Genomic DNA, 24465 nt, shown 5'->3' on the forward strand with positions numbered 1-24465 from the left:
TTCAAAGTAAGTGACTCTCTTATACGTTGCAATAGTGTTTGTACCAAGTGCAAATCATTTTCTGTATTTTTTTTATGTTCATTTTTCTGGATTTAATTGTCCTGTATCAACTGTCCACGAGAAGACTGTCTTTCATTAGCCACTGTTATGTCTCCACCGATTTCTCCTTCCACAAGAAGGGACACGGCTCTCTCCACTTTTCCTGTGGCAGCTAATGCGACAACCGCCGGTCCTGTGGGAAATCCCATGCGTTCCAGCTGCTGAAGCCTAAAAGGGAGGAAAATATAAAAAAGGGAGGAAAAATTAAAGAATTGTTTTCCAGGATTCTCTAGGGCTGCATCCAATTTCTCCAGAGCACTCGAGTTCAGTCGAACTCAGACACTTTTCTGAAGTTTGCTCAAACATGCGACAGAGCAGCACAGCCTGGAGGATAGGAGCCTGATTATAGCTCTATGGGGTACACCGGAAGCTTTCAGTTACTAATACTCTACACTGAACTATTTCACAATGTTCACTTTTCCACAAAGCTGAGCCCCGATGTCATATAAGACATGAGTTTCTAAAACACACACTATAGGGGAGATTTATCAAACATGGTGTAAAGTGAAACTCTCTCAGTTGCCCCGAGCAACCAATCAGATTCCACCTTTCATTCCTCAAAGACTCTTCGGAAAATAAAAGATGGAATCTGATTGGTTGTTAGGGGCAACTGAGCCAGTTTTACTTTACACCATGTTTGATAAATCTCCCCCACTATGTCTATAATGAGATACCCTAAACTGTGCCAAATTTTGGCGCATTTTACAAAGGTCTAGGCGCAAACACATTAGCAAATCCGTCCCTATGTGATTACCTGAAGCATTATTTTGTCTACAGTCATGGCCAAAAGTTTTGAGAATGACACAAATATATTTTCACATGATCTGCTGCCCTCTGGTTTTTATGTGTGTTTGTCAGATGTTTTTATCACATACAGAAATATAATTGCAATCATATTATGAGTAACAAAAGCTTATATTGACAGTTAGAATGCGTTAATTCAGCAAGTCAATATTTGCAGTGTTGTCCCTTCTTCTTCAGGACCTCTGCAATTCTCCCTGGCTGCTCTCAATCTACTTCTGGACCAAATCCTGACTGATAGCAGTCCATTCTTGCACAATCAATGCTTGCATGTCAGAATTTGTTGTTTTTTGTTTGTCCACCCGTCTCTTGATGATTGACCACAAGTTCTCAATGGGATTAAGATCTGGCGAGTTTCAAAGCCATGGACCCAAAATTTCTATGTTTTGTTCCCTGAGCCATTTAGTTATCACCTTTGCTTTATGGCAAGGTGCTCCATCATGCTGTAAAAAGCATTGTTGATCGCCAAACTGCTCTTGGACGGTTGGGAGAAGTTGCTCTTGGAGGACATTCTGGTACCATTCTTTATTCATGGCTGTGTTTTTAGGCAAGACTGTGAGAGAGCCGATTCCCTTGGCTGAGAAGCAACCCCACACATGAATGGTTTCAGGATGCTTTACAGTTGGCATGAGAAAAGACTGGTGGTAGCGCACACCTCGTCTTCTCCGAGTAAGCTGTTTTCCAGGTGTCCCAAACAATTGGAAAGGGGATTCATCAGAGAAAATGACCTTACCCCAGTCCTCAGCAGTCCACTCCCTGTACCTTTTGAGAATATTAGTCTGTCCCTGGTGGGTTTTTTTTGGAGAGAAGTGACTTCTTTGCTGCCCTCCTTGAGACCAGGCCTTGCTCCAAGAGTCTCCGCCTCACAGTGCGTGCAGATGCACTCACACCTGCCTGCTGCCATTCCTGAGCAAGCTCTGCACTGCTGGTAGCCTGATCCCACAGCTGAAACACTTTTAAGAAAAGGTTCTGGCTCTTGCTGGTCTTTCTTGGGTGCCCTGGAGCGTTTTTGGCAACAATGGAACCTCTCTCCTTGAAGTTCTTGATGATGCGATAGATTGTTGACTGAGGTGCAATCTTTCTTGCTCCGATACTCTTCCCTGTTAGGCCATTTTTGTGCAATGCAATGATGACTGCACGTGTTTCTTTAGCGATAACCATGGTTAACAGAAGAGAAACAATGATGTCAAGCACCAGCCTCCTTTTAAAGTGTCCAGTGGTGTCATTCTTAATCATGACAGATTGATCTCCGGCCCTGTCCTCATCAACACCCACATCTGTGTTAATGGAGCAATCACTGAAACAATGTTAGCTGGTCCTTTTAAGGCAGGGCTGCAGTGATGTTGAAATGTGTTTTGGGGGATAAAGTTCATTTTCTAGGCAAATATTGACTTTGCAAGTAATTGCTGTTAAGCTGATCACTCTTTATAACATTCTGGAGTATATGCAAATTGCCATTTTAAGGCATCGGCAACAACGGCCGTACTTTTCACGTTGTGGAACATAGCCTATTCTGCTATGGGATCCCGGCCGGAGCTTATACACATCGTACACATGTCAGTTTTCTGCGGCCGCAATTCACTGAATTGCGGCTGTAGGAAACTCTGTCAGTTCACACAGTGAAGCGAGCGGCTCCGGCCGCTCGCTTCACTGTGTGCTACGGGAGGTCCTGATGCAGGCGTGTGCTGATGCGCCCGCATCAGAACCCTTCAGCCGGAAAGATCATCTAGCTGGTACTTAAGTACTGGCCGGGATGATCCGAGCAGAGACCGGCCGTTCCGTGAACTGGCCGGGGTCGTGGAACAGCAGGTCTCTTACTGTGTGTGAACATAGTCTAAAAACTGAAGCAGTAGACTTTGTAAAAATTAATATTTGTATCATTCTCAAGACTTTTGGCCATGACTGTATATATATTTATTAAAATATCTGCTATTTATTTATGTGTACTGGCATCTCACCTAAGTGCTGACACACTGGATTTGTTCAGGATCGGCTCCTGCGTCAGCTTTTCCTGTTCTTCTTCATATTCCCTCAAAGAAGCCAGAATACCTGCTTCTAACATCTCCTCCTCCAAGGATACTGGGTCTCCCAACCATACAGGAGTCTCTCGGAAATTGGTAACATCTGAATTCTGCATAGCTTCTCCTCTTAAGGGCAAGTTATCGGAGAGAATTGACTCGTATGCATCTGTATAGGTGAATGGAAGTCTGAAAAAGAATATTATTAGACCGCAGAAGGAAATAGCACTATGTACTTTATGTCTTGCACAGAATAGCTACTTTAAGGGGTGGTGTCACAAAGCAAAGAAGGTATAATCAGATGTGTATCACATACATTTCATGTAAAGGGGAACAAATCTGCTGTTTTTAGAAATGTAACTTACATCACTGTACCATTTTTCTTCCCCATGGATCTATTCACTCCCTGGTTTCCTGTCTGAACTGTGACCCTGCAACAGTGAAGACACTTTCCCGCAATCCCCCTTGCTTGCATGTAAAGTGAAAACCAACTGCCAGTACTAATAGTACAGATCATGTCACTAAATTTGTACTGAGCATGAGTGACCCAACCTAGTGGATGCCTGGCGGGCCTTAAAGTGTCACTGTTGTTTTAATTTTTTTTGCAGAAATCAATAGTACAGGCGATTTTAAGAAACTTTGTAATCGGGTTTATTAGCCGAAAAATGCATTTTTATCATGAAAAAGCAGTTTGAAGCTCTCCCCCCTGTTTTCATGGTTCTCTTATGGAGAGGGGAGGGGTGGAGGGAGATGAGGCACCAAAACAGGACAACAAAGAGTTAATTTACAGCTACATCTCCAGGCTATTTCCTCCGAAGTCAGCACTGACCTCTCTGACCTCTGAATACCGGCTTTCACACAGGTCCCGCTATGCAATCCTTTGTTCTCTGCTCTCTGCTGGTGGCTTATCTCCCTCCTTCCCCCTCCCCCTCCATAGGTTACATAGGGCTTGACTTATGTAAAAGAGTCGAGATTTCCTGATAATGAGCAGTGGACGAGAGAGAGGAGGGAGGGGAGGGACTTGGGGAAAGTCTTTTTGAATGCAGATAATGGCATATTTGCCTAATAAACCCAACTACAAAGTTACTTAAAATCGTCTGTACTATTGATTTCTGCAAAAAAATAAATAAATAAATAAATACGCCAGTGACGCTTTAACCAAAGGCAACAGGTTATCAAACAAAGCAGCTACATGGGGATAAAGTATCAGTATAGACCTAGTTTTCTTTGTGACACAATCCCTTTAATGTAATGTTACTTCACCTACCGTGCATTTTCTGCAGAATTTCCTTGATATAATAAAGAACTTTCCTCCTGAGTTGGGATAAATCGTGCCAAGTTAAAAGATGCCAAGTAGTTGCAGATGTGCATGCTATCCAGTGCCTGCCTTCTTGAGACTGGAAACTCTAGGTGACGGAGTAATCCAGTACGAGCTGTAGGCTAACTGTAAGGAATATCCTCATTTGCTTATACAAATTAAAAGATACTGCTGCTTGAAAAAATATATAGTATATATGTACTACTGTCTGATCAGCTGTGACATTAAAACCACTGATAGGTAAAATGAATAACATTATTTGCCTTGTGATGATGGTGCCAGTCATGGGATGGTCCGAGGAAAGAGAACTGGGAATACTGCTTAAGTTGTACCTGTCATGATGGGCTGCTTTTGATCCAGTGCCGGACTGGCCCACCAGAGGACCGGAGGATCCTCCGGTGGGCCCCCAGATTTAGGACCTGCACTAACACTGACTGTTTGTTCTCACTGGTTCTTCATTGGTGGGCCCCCAGGATCATCTCCTTAGGTGGGCCCCAAATACCCCAGTCCGACACTGGCGAGATCCACTGAAAATCTGGTCATGGATACTGGGATGTAATGAGAAGGTAATGCGTGCAACCCCCCCCAATTGGATTGAATTGTTACAGTATCCATGGAGATCAGAACATCCGGATAAGCAGTGGATCCCGCCGCTGATCTGGAAGCAGACCATCGTGTCAGGTACACTTCAATCATCTTTGGAGCCCCAGGCTAGGGTTATCAGTCTAGTCCAAACCTACAAAATGGCTCATGGAGCACAAATTGCTGAAAAAAATTAAAGGGGATTTCTGAGATATAAAAAACAAATGATACCCTGCGATGGGCATAAAATACAGCATACTCACCTTGCTGAGTCCACTGACATTTCTCCCGGCTGCCTCTGTTTACTTTCCTTAGAGGGGTTATCCAGTGAAAATCTTTATCTTTCAAATCAGCTGGTGTGAGAAAGTCTCCAGACAGAAAATCTCCAGTTGTTCAGTACTTATCAGCTGCTGTATGCTGTGCAGGAAGTGGTTTATTCTCTTCAGTCTGACACAGTGCTCTCTGCTGCCACCAGAGCTGTCCAGAACTGTCCAGAGCAGGAGAGGTTTTCCATGGGGATTTTCTACTGCTCTGGACAGACAGAGGTGGCAGCGGAGAGCACTGTGTCAGACTGGAAAGAACACACCACTTCCTGCAGGACATACTGCAGCTGATAAGTAATGGAGGATCTGATATTTTTAATTAGAAGTAAATTACAAATCTATATAACTTTCTAAAACCAGTTGATCTGAAATAATTTTTTGCCCCTTTAAGAGTAAATGCATGAGATTACACAAAATACTCCATTACATGTATTTATAAACTTCACTTGAAAGGATACTGGCCAGCCCACTGAGTATTCCACAGATTGGAAAAAGAAGAGAGGATTCTGGAAAAACTAGCTGAGTGAGTACTAGGATTCCATATGGCAACATAAAAGAGATTTTTTTGAAACGTCTCCATGTGACAGCTTTGGGTTTAGCTACCAATAGCGACAATTGGGTGGCAAGGTATCCGGAAGCGGGGACAGCAGGCAGAGGCAGAAGGAAGGATATGAGCAGGTAGAGAATGGCAGAGCACAGTGTGCCCATACATGACAACTGCAGGAAGTATAAGGTGCCAAGACATTCCTCCATCCTCCAGAACAGAAGAGGGAAGAGAAGCAAAGATAATAAAAGCAGCTGACTGTCTGTGGCACAGAGCACATGAGTGACAAGCCGGTGCCCTGGAAACAAACACATAAAAGCTCCATAAATTGTCACTACATACATACAATGCCTATATATTTGTACAGATTCATGCATATATCATTCAGGACCTTCATTTATAAATACTTTACATATTATTTAGAGAGTGCTGCTATCCTGTGCCCACATCTGCCCTGATCATTCCTTTATGCTCGCTGCAGTCTCTGTAAGCCATTATGTTTCCCATCCTCTCCATTACTGCTAAACTGTGCCTGTACCTACACTCAGCTATACACACTGCAGCAATATTGTGCCTGCACTTACACTTAGCTATACACACTACCGCTATAATGTGCCTGCACTTACACTCAGCTATACACACTACTGCTATAATGTGCCTGCACTTACACTCAGCTATACACACGGCTGCTATAATGTGCCTGCACTAACACTGCTGCCATTCACACAGCTGTATAGAAAAGTTTATACTTATAGAAGAAATAGAGGCAATGTGGCACTGGCTAAACTTTCCACGTTTTCTTTATTACACCATCTTTACAGTCAGTGATACAAAGTGCAGATCGGCAACGAACGTTTCACGCTACAATGCGCTTTTTCAAAGCCATAACATCATATCCTCCACCTGTTCTATTTATATGGAGTCTCTTAAAGGCACCATTACACCCAACATATTAGTGCAGGATACAAACAAACAAATTTCTCACATATGTGTGACTCTGATTTTATAATTTTAAAGCAACTATTTTTTAGAGACTATTTTATTATCCTTTGGACATTTTTATTATAACCATAAATTAATTTCCGAGCGATCATTGAGACCCAAAGGTCCTAACGCTCCAGTCTTTAGAATGAATTCATTTTCTTTTTCAAGTAATTTTCTATGTCGATCTCCTCCTGCTCTTAACGGTTCTACTTTATACAGTCCCATAAAGTTCATGTGACATATCACATGAACTTTATGGGACTGTATAAAGTAGAACCGTTAAGAGCAGGAGGAGATCGACATAGAAAATTACTTGAAAAAGAAAATGAATTCATTCTAAAGACTGGAGCGTTAGGACCTTTGGGTCTCAATGATCGCTCGGAAATTAATTTATGGTTATAATAAAAATGTCCAAAGGATAATAAAATAGTCTCTAAAAAATAGTTGCTTTAAAATTATAAAATCAGAGTCACACATATGTGAGAAATTTGTTTGTTTGTATCCTGCACTAATATGTTGGGTGTAATGGTGCCTTTAAGAGACTCCATATAAATAGAACAGGTGGAGGATATGATGTCATGGCTTTGAAAAAGCGCATTGTAGCGTGAAACGTTCGTTGCCGATCTGCACTTTGTATCACTGACTGTAAAGATGGTGTAATAAAGAAAACGTGGAAAGTTTAGCCAGTGCCACATTGCCTCTATTTCTTCTATAAGTATACTGGACATTGTTTGCTGAGAGGCGTAGAGCACGGCTATTACCACGCTAGTATCCAGAGAGACTCTATCAGCTGGGATCTCCTACACAGCGGTGAGTGGATAGTGCCGACACCCACTTCTATGAACTGTATAGAAAAGTTTATGTCACTGTCCTCCTGCACAGCTCTTTAGTTCTTATTTACTCATTGGTCCAACACACACCTCCTTCCCCGTTGCTGTCATGTGACCACACAGAACTTTTACATAAGCCCTGCTTCTCTATTCTACCCTGTTGTACTATGCTCCTGCATTATGGGGATCTGCAGTTCCATCCTGTATCTACCAACTGCTGCTGTTTCTTCAGGTTAATGCCCTTACTAAAATCATTATTTGGTGTGGAACCAATTGTCTGCATATCAGTGATTTCTTGTGGGACAGTCCTGGAACAAATTATGCTCATAATCTAAGGTGTGTGTGTGTGTATGTATATATATACAGTGGTGCCTTGGATTAGGAGCATAATTCGCTCCGGGAACGTGCTTGTAATCCAAATCCACTCTTAAACCAAAGCAAATTTTCCCATAAGAAATCATAGAAATGCAGACAATTGGTTCCACACCCCAAAAATAATGATTTCTTATTCTGAACAACATGTAGAACAGATGAAAAACATTCAGAAACAGCAGAATATGTGATATTATAAGTTACTGTACAGTAATGGAGAGGATGGGAAACACAAGGACTGACAGATACTGCAGGGAGCATGAAGGAATGAGCAGGACATATGTTGGCACATACACGCAGCACTCTATGTCCGGGGAGAGAGGGGTTACAGCTATGGAGAGATTACCTCCACAGTCCTGTCCCCTGATGTAAGCCCCAGCCTGAAGTGGATCTGCTATGATTTGGAAGGTGAGGGAGATTTCCTGGGTCAGAGTACAGTGCTGTAGACCACGCTATGCGGACCATGCACTCCACCACTCCCCCTCCCACCCAATACAGGGAGCTCTTAAACCAAAGCAATGCTCTTAAACCAAGTCACAATTTTAAAAAACTGTGAGCTCTTAAACCAAAACGCTCTTAAACCAAGTTACTCTTAAACCAAGGTACCACTGTGTGTATATATATATATATATATATATATACATATATATATATATATATATATATATATATATATATATATTTATTTATTTATTTATTTTTTTTCTATCTAACCTCCATACAAATTCAAGAAATAGCCTGTGTAATGTTATTAGCTTCCGCAGCGGACTTGGTTTCCTCTCGTCTCCGGGTTTCACTAGCATGCTTTCTTTGTTCTTGTTGTCATGGTATTTTTTCTATTTCTAAACAGGTCAGTGGGATGCAGACACATAATAGGTCTAGTCTACTCTGAAGATCTCTGACCCTCTGTAGTATCAACAACAAAATACCTTAATCATGGCACCTTCTTAGTACCAATGGCAGCACAGGTTCTGCTTATGGCATGTGTCCTCCTAGAATGGACGCTGTTGCAAAATCTGGCAGCGCTGTAACAGACCCATCAGTTCACTTAGGCCGGGTTCCAGGGCCGGACTGGGACTGAAAAACAGCCCTGGCACACAAACCCCATCAGCCCACATACAAATCTCCCCCCAACCACTGCGTCAATTGTGCCACGCACAACAGTTAACAGGTCTATGCAGATGCTGAAGAGTATTATCACCCTGCAGATCAGTGGCATAGGCTGTCAGCACCAGGCAAGGCAAAAATCTGTGTCCCCTAAACTGTGAATTGTTGACACTCCCCGAGTCAAATCGATACTTAAAGACGTTAGAATGTTAATGATCCATGTCAGGGGGCATTTGTTTTACCAGTCCAGGGATTAATTCAAGACCTTACCCTGCTGGTATCTGTGGCAGCTGATCCTTATCCTGTATGTAAAGACTAGCGTCACAACAGCTCCACACACTGTCCACTATATATTGCCATGCACTGTATGGCGGTATAAACTGTTCTCTGTCCCCTTTATTGTAATAAACAATGGGCTCCTGATATTCACTATATACATATCATGGCCTGTTTTATTAATTATGACATACATTTATTATCCCTAAAATCCAGTAAAATACGCTATAATTCCCTGAAATTTATTATAATTCAGGATAATACACATTGTGTCCCTTAACATTATATATATATATATATATATATATATATATATATATATATATATATCTTCTACACATGAAGAGGAGCAGTGACAGAAGACAGAGGGATCAGTGTAAGGAGAAGGGGAGCAGTGATAGAAGACAGAGGGATCAGTGTAAGGAGATGGGGAGCAGTGATAGAAGACAGAGGGATCAGTGTAAGGAGAAGGGGAGCAGTGATAGAAGACAGAGGGATCAGTGTAAGGAGAAGGGGAGCAGTGATAGAAGACAGAGGGATCAGTGTAAGGAGATGGGGAGCAGTGATAGAAGACAGAGGGATCAGTGTAAGGAGATGGGGAGCAGTGATAGAAGACAGAGGGATCAGTGTAAGGAGATGGGGAGCAGTGAGAGAAGACAGAGGGATCAGTGTAAGGAGAAGGGGATCAGTGATAGAAGACAGAGGGATCAGTGTAAGGAGATGGGGAGCAGTGATAGAAGACAGAGGGATCAGTGTAAGGAGAAGGGGAGCAGTGATAGAAGACAGAGGGATCAGTGTAAGGAGATGGGGAGCAGTGATAGAAGACAGAGGGATCAGTGTAAGGAGAAGGGGAGCAGTGATAGAAGACAGAGGGATCAGTGTAAGGAGAAGGGGAGCAGTGATAGAAGACAGAGGGATCAGTGTAAGGAGATGAGGAGCAGTGACAGAAGACAGAGGGATCAGTGTAAGGAGATGGGGAGCAGTGATAGAAGACAGAGGGATCAGTGTAAGGAGATGGGGAGCAGTGATAGAAGACAGAGGGATCAGTGTAAGGAGATGGGGAGCAGTGATAGAAGACAGAGGGATCAGTGTAAGGAGATGGGGAGCAGTGACAGAAGACAGAGGGATCAGTGTAAGGAGATGGGGAGCAGTGATAGAAGACAGAGGGATCAGTGTAAGGAGAAGGGGAGCAGTGATAGAAGACAGAGGGATCAGTGTAAGGAGATGGGGAGCAGTGACAGAAGACAGAGGGATCAGTGTAAGGAGATGGGGAGCAGTGATAGAAGACAGAGGGATCAGTGTAAGGAGAAGGGGAGCAGTGATAGAAGACAGAGGGATCAGTGTAAGGAGAAGGGGAGCAGTGATAGAAGACAGAGGGATCAGTGTAAGGAGATGGGGAGCAGTGATAGAAGACAGAGGGATCAGTGTAAGGAGATGGGGAGCAGTGATAGAAGACAGAGGGATCAGTGTAAGGAGAAGGGGAGCAGTGATAGAAGACAGAGGGATCAGTGTAAGGAGATGGGGAGCAGTGACAGAAGACAGAGGGATCAGTGTAAGGAGAAGGGGAGCAGTGATAGAAGACAGAGGGATCAGTGTAAGGAGAAGGGGAGCAGTGATAGAAGACAGAGGGATCAGTGTAAGGAGAAGGGGAGCAGTGATAGAAGACACTGTGAGGAGCAGAGGGATTAGTGTAGTAGTGTAAGGAGAAGGGGAGCAGTGTCAGGACTTTTTGTAAGATTTATAAGCAGCACAGGCGGCGGCCAGCCCCTGTGCTATAGCTTTACATTAATACAGAAATTAAAAAATGCAGACCAGGCGGCCCCTGGGCTGCCAATCAGGGCAGCCCACTGGGCATTTGCCAGATCTGGCAGATTACCAATCTGGGCCTGCCGGGTTCACACCACCTCTTCTCTTTCCAGGAGGGCGACACTGTGGCAGACAGCAGCCGACCCCATTTATTTTAGTGGCCTGAATGGAGTCACTTACTGACTCCACTGTTCAGGCCAAATATGCTAATTTAACAGCAAATTAGTGTACACCATTAAAATGAATGGGTCCCACTGCTGTCTGCCACGCTATATATTGGCATCCCATTCTTAGTGGGATGCTGACGGATAACTGTGATGAAAAAAAGAAAATGCAGTGTGAACCTGGCCCTAAAGGGGTTATGCAGACTTAGGAAACATGTCGGCTTTTTTCCAAAAACAGCACCTTTCCTGTGTTTAGAGGTTTTGCAGCTCTGTTCCATTTACGGGGTACTCCGACAGAAAATGTTTTCTTTCAAATCAACTGGTATCTAAAAGTTATATAGATTTGTAATTTTATTCTATTAAAAAAAAAAACCTCAAGTCGTCCTATACTTATCAGCTGATGTATGTCCTGCAGGAAGTAGTGTATTCTGTCATGTCTGACACTGTGCTTCCTGCTGCCACCCCTGTCCATGTCAGGAACTGTCCAGAATAGGAGAGAGTTTTTCTATGGAGATTTGCTACTGCTCTGGACAGTTCCTGACATGGACAGTGAACATGACCTGGGGACAGGGGTGGTGCTGTTTTTTTTCAAGAAAGTAATTTTTTAGCTTTTTCTTACTCTGGATAGCCCCTTTAAAGGTACCTGTCAGCTTCAATTCAGGTTTCAAACTGCTGTTAGATGCTAGAGGAAGGAGGTGCAGTACCTCTCATATATCTGTCTGTGCTTCCACAACATAGAAAAATGCCTTATTCTTCTCATCAGTCAAATAGGGTCAGTTACTGACTTTTTCCAATGGCAACCTGGAGAATTGTACATGCATTTCTGGGCTATAATACACGCTGTATAGTCAGTGCACTATAAGTACTGTTATACCTACACTTATGAAGTTAATCAATCTTGTATGTAGATTGTATCAGTATATAAACCCTAGAATTATATTCGGTGGACATACAGGGGGAGATTTATCAAACATGGTGTAAAGTGAAACTGGCTCAATTGCCGCTAGCAACCAATCAGATTCCACCTTTCATTTTCCAAAGAGTCTGTGAGGAATGAAAGGTGGAATCTGACTGGTTGCTAGGGGCAACTGAGACAGTTTCACTTTACACCATGTTGGATAAATCTCCCTATACAGTTTCTTTTTTTACTTTCTCATTACAATGCGGCTGCACCTTATATGTCATTGACGTATCTCACCTTCCCAAAATCCCTGTAAGGTTTCCAGATGCAGCACCAAGTCACTGCACGAAAGAGCAAAACTACCGAGCAGCAGCAAAAGTATCAGTAACAGGCATCCTAGGGGTGGTCCTCTTGTAAGCATCAATCTAAGCATCTCGAAAGAGATTGGGAATCTCCTTAACCACCTGCAAAACAGAAGAGTCATTCTAGTAAATGACAACGCATGGAGACTACGGAAATATTCCAGTATGCAATTGAGAAATCGATACGTATTAGTAATGATAGGGTTAACCTGGATTATTCTAATATCTTGGATATTACTTCACCCTTAACCCCTTAAGGAAAGAGCCTGAAATGGCCTTAAGGACAGAGACAAATTTTATGAATATGACCAGTGTCACTTTATTCATTAATAACTTCGGGATGCTTTTACCTATCCGGCTGATTCTGAGATTGTTTTCTCGTGACATATTGTACTTCACATTTCTGGTAAAATGGAGTCGATACTTATAACAAATCTTTATGAAAAACACAAAAATAACGTGAAAAATTGTGAAAAAATGAATTTTTCCAACTTTGAAACCTTTCTGCTTATACAGAAAATGGTTATGCCACATAAATTATATATTAAATAGCTTTAGCAACATGTCTACTTTATGTTGGTAGCTTTTATTAAACTATATTTCATTTTTTTTAGACAATAGAAAGCTTAAAACATTAGCAGCAATTTTCCAAATTTTCAGTAAAATTTCAAAATCAGATATTTTTAGGGACCTGTTCAGGTTTAAAGTGTATTTGAGGGGACTGTATGTTAGAAAGCCCCACAAAGCACCCCATTTCAGAAACTGCACCCCCCAAACTCTGCAAAAGCACATCCAGAAAGTGTTTTAACCCTTTAGGGGAGTCACAGAAATAAAAGCTAAGTGTGTAAGAAATTTGAAAATTTTTATTTTCTGTGCAGAGATTTTATTGTAATCCAATATCTTTCATAATGATAAACCTATTAGCAGAGAAATGCACCCCAATATTGATTGCCCCGTTTCTGTAGTTTATAGAAATACCCCATATGTGGCCCTATTGCGCTATTTGACGCAACCACAAGCCTCAGATATAAGGGAGCGCCTAGTGAATTTCAACGCCTTCGTTATATTTGGTCATTTTTGACCGTACCACTTCAGGTTGGCAGAGGCTCTGGGGTGCCAAAACCTAAAAAACACCCCTAAAGGGACATCATTTAGAAAACTACACCCCTCAAGGAATGTAACAAGGGGTGCGGTGAGCATTTGGACCCCACAGGTGCGTCACAGATTTTCAGAACAATGTGGTGTAAAAAAGGAAAAATTCTATTTTTTACACTAAAATGTTGTTCTAGCCTTCATTTTTCATTTTTACAAGGGGATAAAAGAAAAAAAAAACATCAAACGTGTAGCGCAGTTTCTCCCGAGTACAGAAATACCCCACATGTGGACATAAAGTGCCAAGCGAGCGCAGGACGGGCCTCCAACTGGAATGGATTTCAAGGGTCATGTCGCATTTACAGAGCCCTCGTGCTGCCAAATCACTGTGACCCCACAAGTGACCCCATTCTGGAAACTACACCCCTTAAGGAATCTAACAAGGGGTGCAGCGAGCATATGGACCCCACTGGTGACGGACACAAATGTGGAACAATGTGACGTGAAAGTGAAAATTTTCATTTTTTCACTTTCACGGCACAAATGTGCCCATCATCATAGGGGTCCATATCCTCATTGCACCCCTTGTTAGATTCCTTGAGGGGTGTAGTTTCCAGAATGGGGTCACTTGTGGGGGGTTTTCAGTGTTTTGGCAGCACGAGGGCTCTGTAAATGCGACATAGCGTTCATCATCCATTCTGGCCAAATCCAACCACCAAAATCCATATGGCGCTCCTTCCCTTCGGAGGCTTGCCCTGCACCCACATGGCGCTTTATGTCCACATGTGGGGTATTTACGGACTCGGGGGAAATTGCTCTACACATTATGTGTGGTTTTTTTCTCTTTTAACCACTTGTGAAAATGAAAAATTTAAGGCTAAACCAACATTATAGTGTAAAAAATTTAATATTTTATTTTCACGCCATATTGTTCTACATTTGTGCCCGTCACCAGTGGGGTCCATATGCTTACTACACCCCTTGTTACATTCCCTGAGGGGTGTAGTTTCCATAATGGGGTCACTTGTGGGGGGGTTCAACTGTCTTGGCAACACAGGGGCCTTTTAAATGCAACATGGCCCCTCGAAATCCATTCCAGCCAAATCCAGCCTCCAAAAGCCAAATGGCGTTCCTTCCTTTTGGAGGCTTACCCTGCACCCACATGGCGCTTTATGTCCACATGTGGGGTATTTCCGTACTCAGGTGAAATTGCTCTACACATTTGGTGTTTTTTTTATCTTTTAACCCCTTGTGAAAATGAAAAAATCAAGACAAGATCAATAATTTTGTGTAAAAATTAAACATTTTTTTACACTATATGTTAGTCTAGCCTTGATTTTTTTTCCTTTTCCACAAGGGGTTAAAAAAGAAAGTGAACACAAAACGTGTAGGGTAATTTCCCTACACGAAAAGTACGAAAATACCCCACATGTAGACATAATGTGCCATATGGGCACAGGGCAAGTCACCAAAGGGACAGAGCGCCATTTAGAGGCTGGAATGGAGGATGGAGGCCATGTCGCAATTAAAAAGCTCCTGTGCTGACAGGACAGTAGAAACCCCCCACAAGTGACCCCATTATGGAAACTGCACCCCATAAGGAATCCAACAAGGGGGTACAGTGAGCATATGGACCCCACTGGTGACGGGCACATAAGTGGAACATGTACCGTGAAAATAAAAAATACAATTTTTTCATTTTCACGGCCCAAATGTGGCCGTCACCAGGGGGCCATATCCCCACTGCCCCCCTCGTTAGATTCCTTACGGGGTGTAGTTTCCAGAATGGGGTCACTTGTGGGGGGTTTCTACTGTCCTGGCCGCACAAAGGCTTTGTAATTGCATCATGGCATCCTCTAATGGGAATGGCGGCCATACCTATTTAGCTGGGGAAAAGGGACCATTCTAATTTATTTGGGGGTATTAGGCCAATTATTAGTTTATAAGGTTGAAAATGACAGGTGTCCATCAAATTCAACCTGTGTTGATCCAGAGGAAGGCAAAAAAAACCCTCGTAAGGCAGACGACAGTAGCCTCATCACAGGGGAAAAATTCCTTCCCGACTCCATAATGGCGATCAGGATAATCCCCGGATCAACGTGACCCCTGAAATAGGAATAAGGGACAGAATTTAGAAAATGTAGAACTCCGATGACGTGTGGTGCGCCTTGGAGCGATCCTGTATACAGAGGCCGGGGGGATCAGGACAGGTGTCACACTGGAAAATGGTATCCTTCCTGATCCCCCTGTTACCCCACACTCTGCACTTCTTCTGGGGTCTCCTGTTTTCCAGTGTGGGGGACGTCACCTGGAAAACGTTGTCCTGGTGCGATACGGGGTCCTTCATATCCAGAAGCGCTGGGTCCGCTCCATGGCTGCTAAATATTAGGGAGCTATTACTGCTTCCGGAAGAGGGGGTGCTGGTATAAAAGTTATCCCCATACAGGTGGTAACCTTTATCCAGCAGTGGGAAGATCAGTTCCCGAATGATCTCCCCCACTAACTCTGAGGATGGGGGGGCATCTGGGGGCTGGATTCGGGTGTCCCTTCCTTCATACACTGTAATGGTACCTGCACACTGCGGAATGGCGAAGGATAACCCTTTGTGCATTCCGCAGCTGGCACCCACTGGCGGACTGATGGAGGCACGCGTCTCCTCTCGTGTCACACTCCATTCTATGCACGGGCGGAACGTATTCATTCTTTGGACGGACAACGGAATCCGCCCGTGCATAGAATGGAATCTATGACACGGGCGGAGACGCGCGCCTCCATCAGTCCGCCGGTGGGTGCCAGCTGCGGAATGCACAAAGGGTTATCCTTCGCCTTTCCGCAGTGTGCACGTACCCTAAATCTGTAAGTGTACCCTGAGGTACTCTCACAGAGTTTGGAGAATTTCACGCCATACCGTGATATCTTATTGGGATGGTTCTGGCGGAAAGGACGTGTCTGGGGGGCAGCGTACACTACGCTACCCCCAGACACGTCACTGGATGATGAGGATGATGAGGATGAATGGAGGAAAGAAGGATCCCCCCATTCATCCTCACTGGCTGTTTCAGTGTCGGAGGCAATAATAACGTATGCGTCCGACACCGAAAAGACCCTGGGGGCCATCTTTATACGGGGACTAGTATATGGGGTATGTAAATGTGTAATGTAGTGTAGTGTAAAACTTTATTTCATGTAGTGTGGTGTAGTGTAGTGTTTTTTACGTGTTTTTTTGACAGTAAGAAAAAATATCCCTACGCCAAGAAAGAAGCTGCTGATAAATGCTGCACTTATGTGCGGCACTTATCAGCAAACAGTGGCGGTAGGATATAGGGGGGAAAAACGCCCCTACGCCAAAATGGAGGAGTTGCTGATCAGCGGCGCACTTATGTGCGATGCTGATCAGCACTCAGCGGCGTTAGGGCGCAAAAAAAAAAAAAAAAAAATTTGGAAAAAAAAATAAAAATCTTTTTAACCCAAAGCAACTGATCAGTGAATGATATTCACTGATCAGCCGCTAGGGGGCAGTAGAGCAACGCTGCCGGAGATTGCCGAGGCCCGAGCGTTTCCGAAGATTTCCCACGCTGGACGACCGAACCCGGAAGTGAAGCGAAGACGACGCGAGGACGGCGCGGACCGCAGATCTTCGCTCCGGACGCCCAGATCAGGTGAGTATGGTACACCTGCACCACACACACCTGTTCTGCACCCCTCAGCTACCTAGCTGGGGGTGCAGAACCCGGCAAAACTGTGTTTTTACAGTATGATCGCCGCGATGGGCCGGCCGGTACTGGCCGGCCTATCACGGCGATCGTGGGGGTGGCATGGGCGCCATCTTTGGTGGGGACACTTATGGCGATTGGTGCTATCTCGGACAGCACCAATCGCCATTGCTTTCCGGGTCACCGATGACCCGGAAAGCTGAATTTAGCTGCTATATGCTGATCTGTATTGATCAGCATATAGCAGCGATCGTCGGCACGGGAGGGGTTAATCTCCCCCCGTGCCGACGAGCAGATACATTATAGCAGGCCATCTTCCCCGACCGCTGTGTGTGAACACACAGCGATCGGGGAAACATTGGGCGTAAGTATACGCCCGTTTGCGTTAAAGCCCACCCTGCGGGGGCGTATACTTACGCCCGATGTCGTTAAGGGGTTAAAAAAATGGACACAACAAGAAGTGTTTCTTTCATAAACTGTTTCTCACAGTTGAGGGCCCTTTTTCAGTCTAAACTGACTGTCTGGTACACAGGGTTCTGGGAAAGGAGGAAGAGTATGTTATGAAACTTACATCGCAGCCACAATACAGATGCATGAAAGAAACATTGTTGTATAAACAATTTATGGTAAACAACACGTTGTACCAACCTGACTGCGCAGAACAGGAAACTGCTAACCATCTATGGATTGACCTATCAGAGTGTGACATACAGTATATGTGTCTTGTAACTTGAAACCTCTGTATTGAAAGTTTATATTTCATGTGAATAAAGGGGTCGCTCCCAAACTTACGTTACTGATACGTACATCAGCTGTCTGTGTCTGTGATTTTAAGCTGTAAGCAGAACTGCAGCTGCTAACTCTAATCTGGAACCATCCTATCCTGGGGAATGTCTGGCTTCATAAAGTAAGACAAATTAAAAGGGTAACCTTATCATTAATATAAGTTATAGAGTGAAAAGTAAACATGAAATAACTCGGCCAATCACTGGATGGGATGCCGCGGCGGGCAGTGATTGACTGGGCAGGCATGTCCTACACGGACACATCATCTCAGAAGAAGCTACAGGCAGGGAGTGGCAGAGTTCCAGAAGTTACTGGACTAGAAACCATTTACTTTTAGCTATATATTAATTATCTTAAACGGGTTATCCAGGAAAAGTTCATACTTAGCCATGCTGCCAGGGCTGTGGAGGACATGTCAGTAATGTATACTTACCTGTCCTCCTACCGCTGCTGATTCCCGAGCCGCCCACCGTGCACCACTGTCAGTGTTTTCATAACATCCAATGATGTCTCATTCCTGTAGGAAATGGCTGCTCAGCATAGACTCTATGCTAGCCTGTCCATACCCGGTGGGAGCAGCGCATCATCAGATGTTTTCAAAACGCTGACAGCAGAGCAGAGCAGGTGGCTTGGGAATGTGGAGGATATTGGAGAGGTGGACAGCAGTGCCTGGTTTCCTCGAGACATGACACTTAGAATTGAGGTAAAAAAAAAAAAAATGCAATGTTGGTTACATCCAACCAGAGTATTTTGTTTCTGAGTCTAAAAGACCATAAGGTGCTTTTTTGCAAGCTCCAGACTGGCCTTGGAGGGAATGTGTCCCCTAAATTTTCTTTTACTGATTAGAGTCGGATACTAAAACATGGTCCTTTAGTCTAATTTGTTTCTATTTTCTTACTGTAATTTTTTTTATTTTTATAATTTTTGCACATTATTATGGGGGTTGCCATATTGTCTGGGCTGTTTTTAACAGCATTTAGTGACATGATTTACAGCAAAACTCATGGACATAGACAACAATAGACAGACTTTGTCCCCTTCAGATAAATGTAAGGGCCCTATTCCACGAGCCCCATCAACAGTGTAAACGAGCGCCGATATTCCGCGGCCTGATGATCGTTTAGCGAGGGCTGCAGGGACATTGTTACCGATGTCCTTGTAGCCCTTGCAGCATACATTACCTAGCAGGGTTTCTCCCTTGCTCTGTCTTCATCCCAGTCCCGCGGCGTAGCATCAGCTTCGGTGCGGCCTGACTGAGCTGTGAGACCGCTCAGCCAATCACTGGCCACGGAGGTCCTGGCCAGTGATTGGCTGAGCGGTCTCACAGCTTAGTCAGGCCGCACCGAAGCTGATGCTGCGCCGCGGGACCTGGGGAGGAAGACGGAGCGGAGGAGAAGCCCCGCTAGGTAATGTATGGTGCTTCTCAAATCATCGGTCGCCCGCCGCGTATCGCTATTCCACGAAGCGATTTGGGGTGGGTGACCGATGATTTTAGGTTTGGGCCTAAATAAACGATCAGCCGATGACACGATCATCGGCTGATCGTTTTCTCTATTCCACCGAGCGATAATCGGCCGAATCGACCTGGTTCGTCCGATTATGGCTCAGTGGAATAGGTCCCTAAAACATCACTGAGTGTGCTCTGTGACCCTTGAAAAGGTCATTCAATAGGGAGCTGCTGTTGTCTCTTCTATCTACTGGTGTCACATGACACTGTAAAGCTGTACAGATCACTTTACAGCAGCCTCTTCTTATCATCACATACAGAACAGGAAGTCTCAGCTTAGTTTTAGCCCCAGTGGTGAGAATGAAAACTGCAAGATATCTGGATTAATTTTTAATATAGATAGAAAAATTTAAAATTTGAAAAAATTTCACCAAAAATTCCCCAAAAAATACATTTAACATAAAAAGTCATTTTCTGATGGCATATTCCCTTTAATGTGTAACTGTTATTTTAAACAACTTGCAGAAATCAATCATAGAAGTGATTATAGAAAAATGTAATATATCTTTATAGGCAAAAAAGAGCTTTCTCACAAGGATGGGCAGAAGGGGCCGAGGGAGATTAGTGAGCAGGAAGAGCTGACAAGCAAAAACTGATAGTAATGACACAGGGAATGTATAGCTAAGGTGGTCTTCTTTTCACTCCTGCCATGGACTCACTTCTAAGACAACGCTAAGCACAGTGTCCTTTTGGTAGTCCGAGACACACCCCTTTTTTTGGATGGACTAGTGTTATGAAAGGGGAAGTCCGGCGACAATTTTTATTAAAGTATTGTATTGCCCCCCAAAAGTTACACAAATCACCAATATACACTTATTACGGGAAATGCTTATAAAGTGCTTTTTTCCCTGCACTTACTACTGCATCAAGGCTTTACTTTCTGGATAACATGGTGATGTCACTTCCTAGATAACATGGTGATGTCACTTCCTGGATAACATTGTGATGTCACTTCCTGGATAAAATGGTGACATCACGACCCGACTCCCAGAGCTGTGCGGGCTGTGGCTGCTGGAGAGGATGATGGCAGAGGGATGCTCAGTGTCCCTCCAGTGCCCTGTGTCCCTCAGTGTCCTGTGTCCCTCAGTGTCCCCCTGCCATCAACCTCTCCAGCAGCCACAGCCCGCACAGCTCTGGGAGTCTGGCCGTGACATCACCATTTTATCCAGGAAGTGACATCACCATTTTATCCAGGAAGTGAAGCCTTGATGCAGTAGTAAGTGCAGGAAAAAAAGCACTATATGCTTGGTGATTTGTATAGCTTTTGGGGGGCAATAAAATACTTTAATAAAAATTTTCGCCAGGCTTCTCCTATAATCGTCAACACCCTGGGGGGACATTTATCAAACCTGCGTCGGTGGCGTACGGCAGGGAGAAGGCACAGATTTGCCCCTTCTCTCTGGCGTGTGCCTGCCGCTTCCCCAATGGGTGGGTAGGGGGCGTGGCCTCCTTCGCGCCTCATTAATCATGGTTTACATCTACACCGGGCGCAGGGTCGGACAGATTCAGTAAGAGGCTTGCACCTCTTAGTGAATTCAAGCAGGGAAAATGGGGCGTGGCCTAATTAAAAACTGGTGCACAATTAGGCTTAAAAAATGTCCCCTTCTCTGAGCAGTGGACATATTTTAGGGTTCTTTTTTGCACACTACGGAAAACGCACACAAAGGCCGCTTTGGATTACGTCGCTGGCTCCTGCTCGCGGCAGCACACATCTCCGTCCGTCCCATAAACACCATTTTATGGCCGGGCTGATTTTGCCGTCCGCCAAAAGAGTTGAATTGTCTATTCTTTCGGCGGACTGCGGAATTCGTCTGTGCCTAGAATGGAGTCTATGGCACAGGCGGAGATGCGCACACCAACGAGCAGGAGCCAGCGACGGAATCGACAGCAGCCTTTGTGTGCGTATTCCGTAGTGTGCACGCACCCTTACACTGCACAATCGCCGTCCACCTGCCGCTGCAAACGAGTGCCCATCAGTGCTTGTTAGCGGCGTAATTAATTGTGCGAACGATCGCTGTACTGCTATCGGAAGCACGTCCACTGTTTACACAGAGAGAAGTGCGTCCGACAATCGATGATTTATAAGGGCTGCACAAAAGACGCGTTCAATGGCTCTTTTCCATGACCCGATTATCGACCAAATGAACGTTTCTACCAAAAGTACGAACCCGAAAATCTACAGTGCTGTGTGAACAAAGTCTATGGGCCCTATTCCACCGGACGATTATTGTTCGCATAATTGTTAACGATTAACGATCTCAAACGACCGCTGTTGCGAAAGACCTGAAAATGTTCACTCATTTCCATGGAACGATAGTCGCTACTTATGATCGTATTTACGATCGTTTTTTCTTTGCTTTTTCTTCGCTATTGCGTCCGTATCTACTGCAAACGACCAAATGACCGCTTATTCAATGCGAACGAGCAACGAAAACAATAGGTCCAGGTCCTATAAAGCAATCAACGATTTCTCGTTCGGTCGTTAATCGTTAACTGCATTTCAACCAAACGATTATCGTTTAGATTTGAACGATAATTTGAACGATAATCGTCCGGTGGAATAGGGCCCTATGTCTGAACGCATCCTCTTTACAGCCCCTGCCCAGCGGTCCAGTGAACACATTGCACATTGTTAAAATAAAGTGTATTTTTTTGAACAAATAATTAGAAAATACTAAATACAATGGGAGAGAACAGAGAATGACCCCCACCCAGCGACAACTTTCTAGATCTGTCTCTATCCCCCTCTTCGTACAGTAGCTGAGTCTAAAGGATCACACCACTAAATACCAGGGGTGCTTTACCGAAAGAAAAGCTTACCTTCCGGCTGCTACATGTACCGTCCCTCTAAAACCAAATGTTATTCTATCGTTTTTGAGAGATATACGACTGTACGGGTACACCGTTTGCCACGAAGTGACGCATATCCAAGTGCCCGGATCTTACCTTCCCCCGGCAACGTATGGTACGGTCCAGGTCGGTCAGTACTGCGCATGCGTAGCTCGCTCTCCCCACACGGACGCTGAGGTGGTTAGAGTACACAAAATGGCTTCCACCGGTGAGTACCGTACTGCGCGCCTCCGGGGTGACTAGCTTGTGGGTTATACGGGCCCGGGCTTTGTATGGAAGCTTCTGCTTCGTCGTATTTCGCCCGTGTATTGTAATGTGTGACCGGCTGCCGCTGGAGGCAATGTGCCCACAGGCTGCCTGTTTCCTTATAGGCCTCAGTCGCCTAGCTCGTAGCTTCCCTCCCCCCCAGATACACGAGGTTTCCCCCGTGTGAACACCGCCTGTGTATATGTGCTGAGCTGCGTTTTTAGTGTCTATTCGGTGAAGCGGCGGCATTACTGGCCGTGGTCACGTGTCATAACGGTAACCGAAACCTGTGTGCACGTGTGCTGCCGGTAATGGCGCTATTATCCCGTGTTATTAGCCGGTAGGGGGGAGGATTGGTGGCTACTGGGGATCCTACTGCATGCTAATATAGTGTCCCCCAACCTGTGGCCCTACAGCTATTGCAGAACTACAACTCCCATCATGCCTGGACAGCCTTTGGCTGTCCAGGCATGATGGGAGTTGTAGTTCTGCAACAGCTGGAGAGCCAAGGATCCCTACCCCTGAAATATAGTGTCCTCTAACCTGTGGCCCTTTAGCTGTTGCAGAACTACAACTCCCATCATGAACTGGAATCTGTGTACTTTTGCAGCAGCTAAAGGGACACTGCTGGGCCTCCTCTAGTGCAGCACACTCATCACATACATTAGGGAACCTTGGCTCTCCAGTTGATAAACTACAACTCCCATCATACACGGGCACTGCTGGGCCTCCTCTAGTGCTGCACACTCATCACATACAATAGGGAACCGTAGCTCTCCAGCTGTTGCAAAACTACAACTCCCATCATACACCTTCGGCTGTCCAGGCATGATGGGAGTTGTAGTTTTGCAACAGCTGGAGAACCAAGGTTCCCTACCCCATACACAGACATTATCCCCTATTTTATTGCAAGCTAGTTAAAGGGATTGAGGCCTTGCCTTATAAACAATGTGAAGCTTTCCTGGTAATAAGCTTCCACAGGTCTGGTCTGAAACCCAGGGGACATGTACTGGGATAGGCTGGGCTGCCACTGGTTACCAGGAAGAGTCCCCTGTGTGCCGGATCCTCTCCTCCATGATGTCTGTGCCCTCTAATAGGCCATATAGTTAGCAGTTGTTAGAGTAAAACCGCCCCTTTCTAACGTTGCTATGGTTGTGGTATATATAGCATTAGTGTACGCCAAGCCTTTGTTATTGGTGGGTCTGATCTACCAGCCAGTTGGGAGAATAAGAGGACAAAGACCCCCTTTATGCATTTTTCCTCTATAACTCCATGTCAGTCCAGGGGCTATTGAGAGAACTGCAAAAAGCAATTAAAGGGGTTATCCAGCGCTACAAAAATATGGCCACTTTCCCCCCTCTCTTGTCTCCAGATTGGGGGGGGGGGTTTCAAACTCTGTTCCATTGAAGTAAATGGAGCCTAATTGCAAACCGCACCTGAACTGGAGACGAGAGGGGGGAAAGTGGCCATGTTTTTGTAGCGCTGGATAACCCCTTTAAGGATCACAGAGGCTTGAAGAGATGCTACAACTAGAACGCTGTTTAAAGGGGTACTCCAGCAAAAAGAAAAATTTTCTAATCAACTGAAATTTGTAAGGGTGCATTTACACAGAAAGATTTATCTGACAGATTTTGGAAGCCAAAGCCAGAAATAGATTTAAAAAGAGGATAGATCCCAGTCTTTCCTTTGACCTGATTCCTGTTTATAGTCTGTTCCTGGCTTTGGCTTCAAAGATCTGTCAGATAAATCTGTCTGTGTAAACGCACCATAATTTGCATCTATTA

At 44.6% G+C, this 24465-nt stretch overlaps 2 protein-coding genes across 5 annotated transcripts in view; one reads left to right on the forward strand and one right to left on the reverse strand.

Moving 5' to 3' along the window:
- Nucleotides 1–34: 34 nt before the first annotated feature.
- RHBDD3 (rhomboid domain containing 3) lies at nt 35–22946 on the reverse strand. 2 transcript variants are annotated; one of them, XM_069961441.1, is made up of 6 exons: nt 22532–22946; nt 12423–12589; nt 5600–5983; nt 4186–4351; nt 2859–3107; nt 35–267 (listed from the first exon to the last, which is right to left on the reverse strand). In XM_069961441.1, the coding sequence occupies exons 2-6, from the start codon at nt 12556–12558 to the stop codon at nt 93–95; spliced, it is 1110 nt and encodes a 369-aa protein (XP_069817542.1). In that variant the 5' UTR covers nt 12559–12589; nt 22532–22946; the 3' UTR covers nt 35–92. The 2 variants fall into 2 exon arrangements, with proteins under 2 accessions (XP_069817542.1, XP_069817543.1); XM_069961442.1 differs by lacking the exon at nt 22532–22946 and adding an exon at nt 22406–22521.
- EWSR1 (EWS RNA binding protein 1) overlaps nt 22573–24465 on the forward strand; it is a 31669-nt gene continuing 29776 nt past the window's right edge. For 2 of the 3 annotated variants that reach the window (XM_069961429.1, XM_069961430.1), the window contains exon 1: nt 22574–22643. In XM_069961429.1, coding sequence (XP_069817530.1) covers nt 22631–22643 — 13 coding nt within the window. In that variant the 5' untranslated portion in view covers nt 22574–22630. Of the gene's footprint in view, nt 22644–24465 lie in introns of all 3 variants that reach the window. The other variant, XM_069961431.1, reaches the window with a different exon arrangement.

This window comes from Dendropsophus ebraccatus, chromosome 3 (genome assembly GCF_027789765.1).
Source record: "Dendropsophus ebraccatus isolate aDenEbr1 chromosome 3, aDenEbr1.pat, whole genome shotgun sequence".
NCBI classification, from domain to species: domain Eukaryota; kingdom Metazoa; phylum Chordata; class Amphibia; order Anura; family Hylidae; genus Dendropsophus; species Dendropsophus ebraccatus.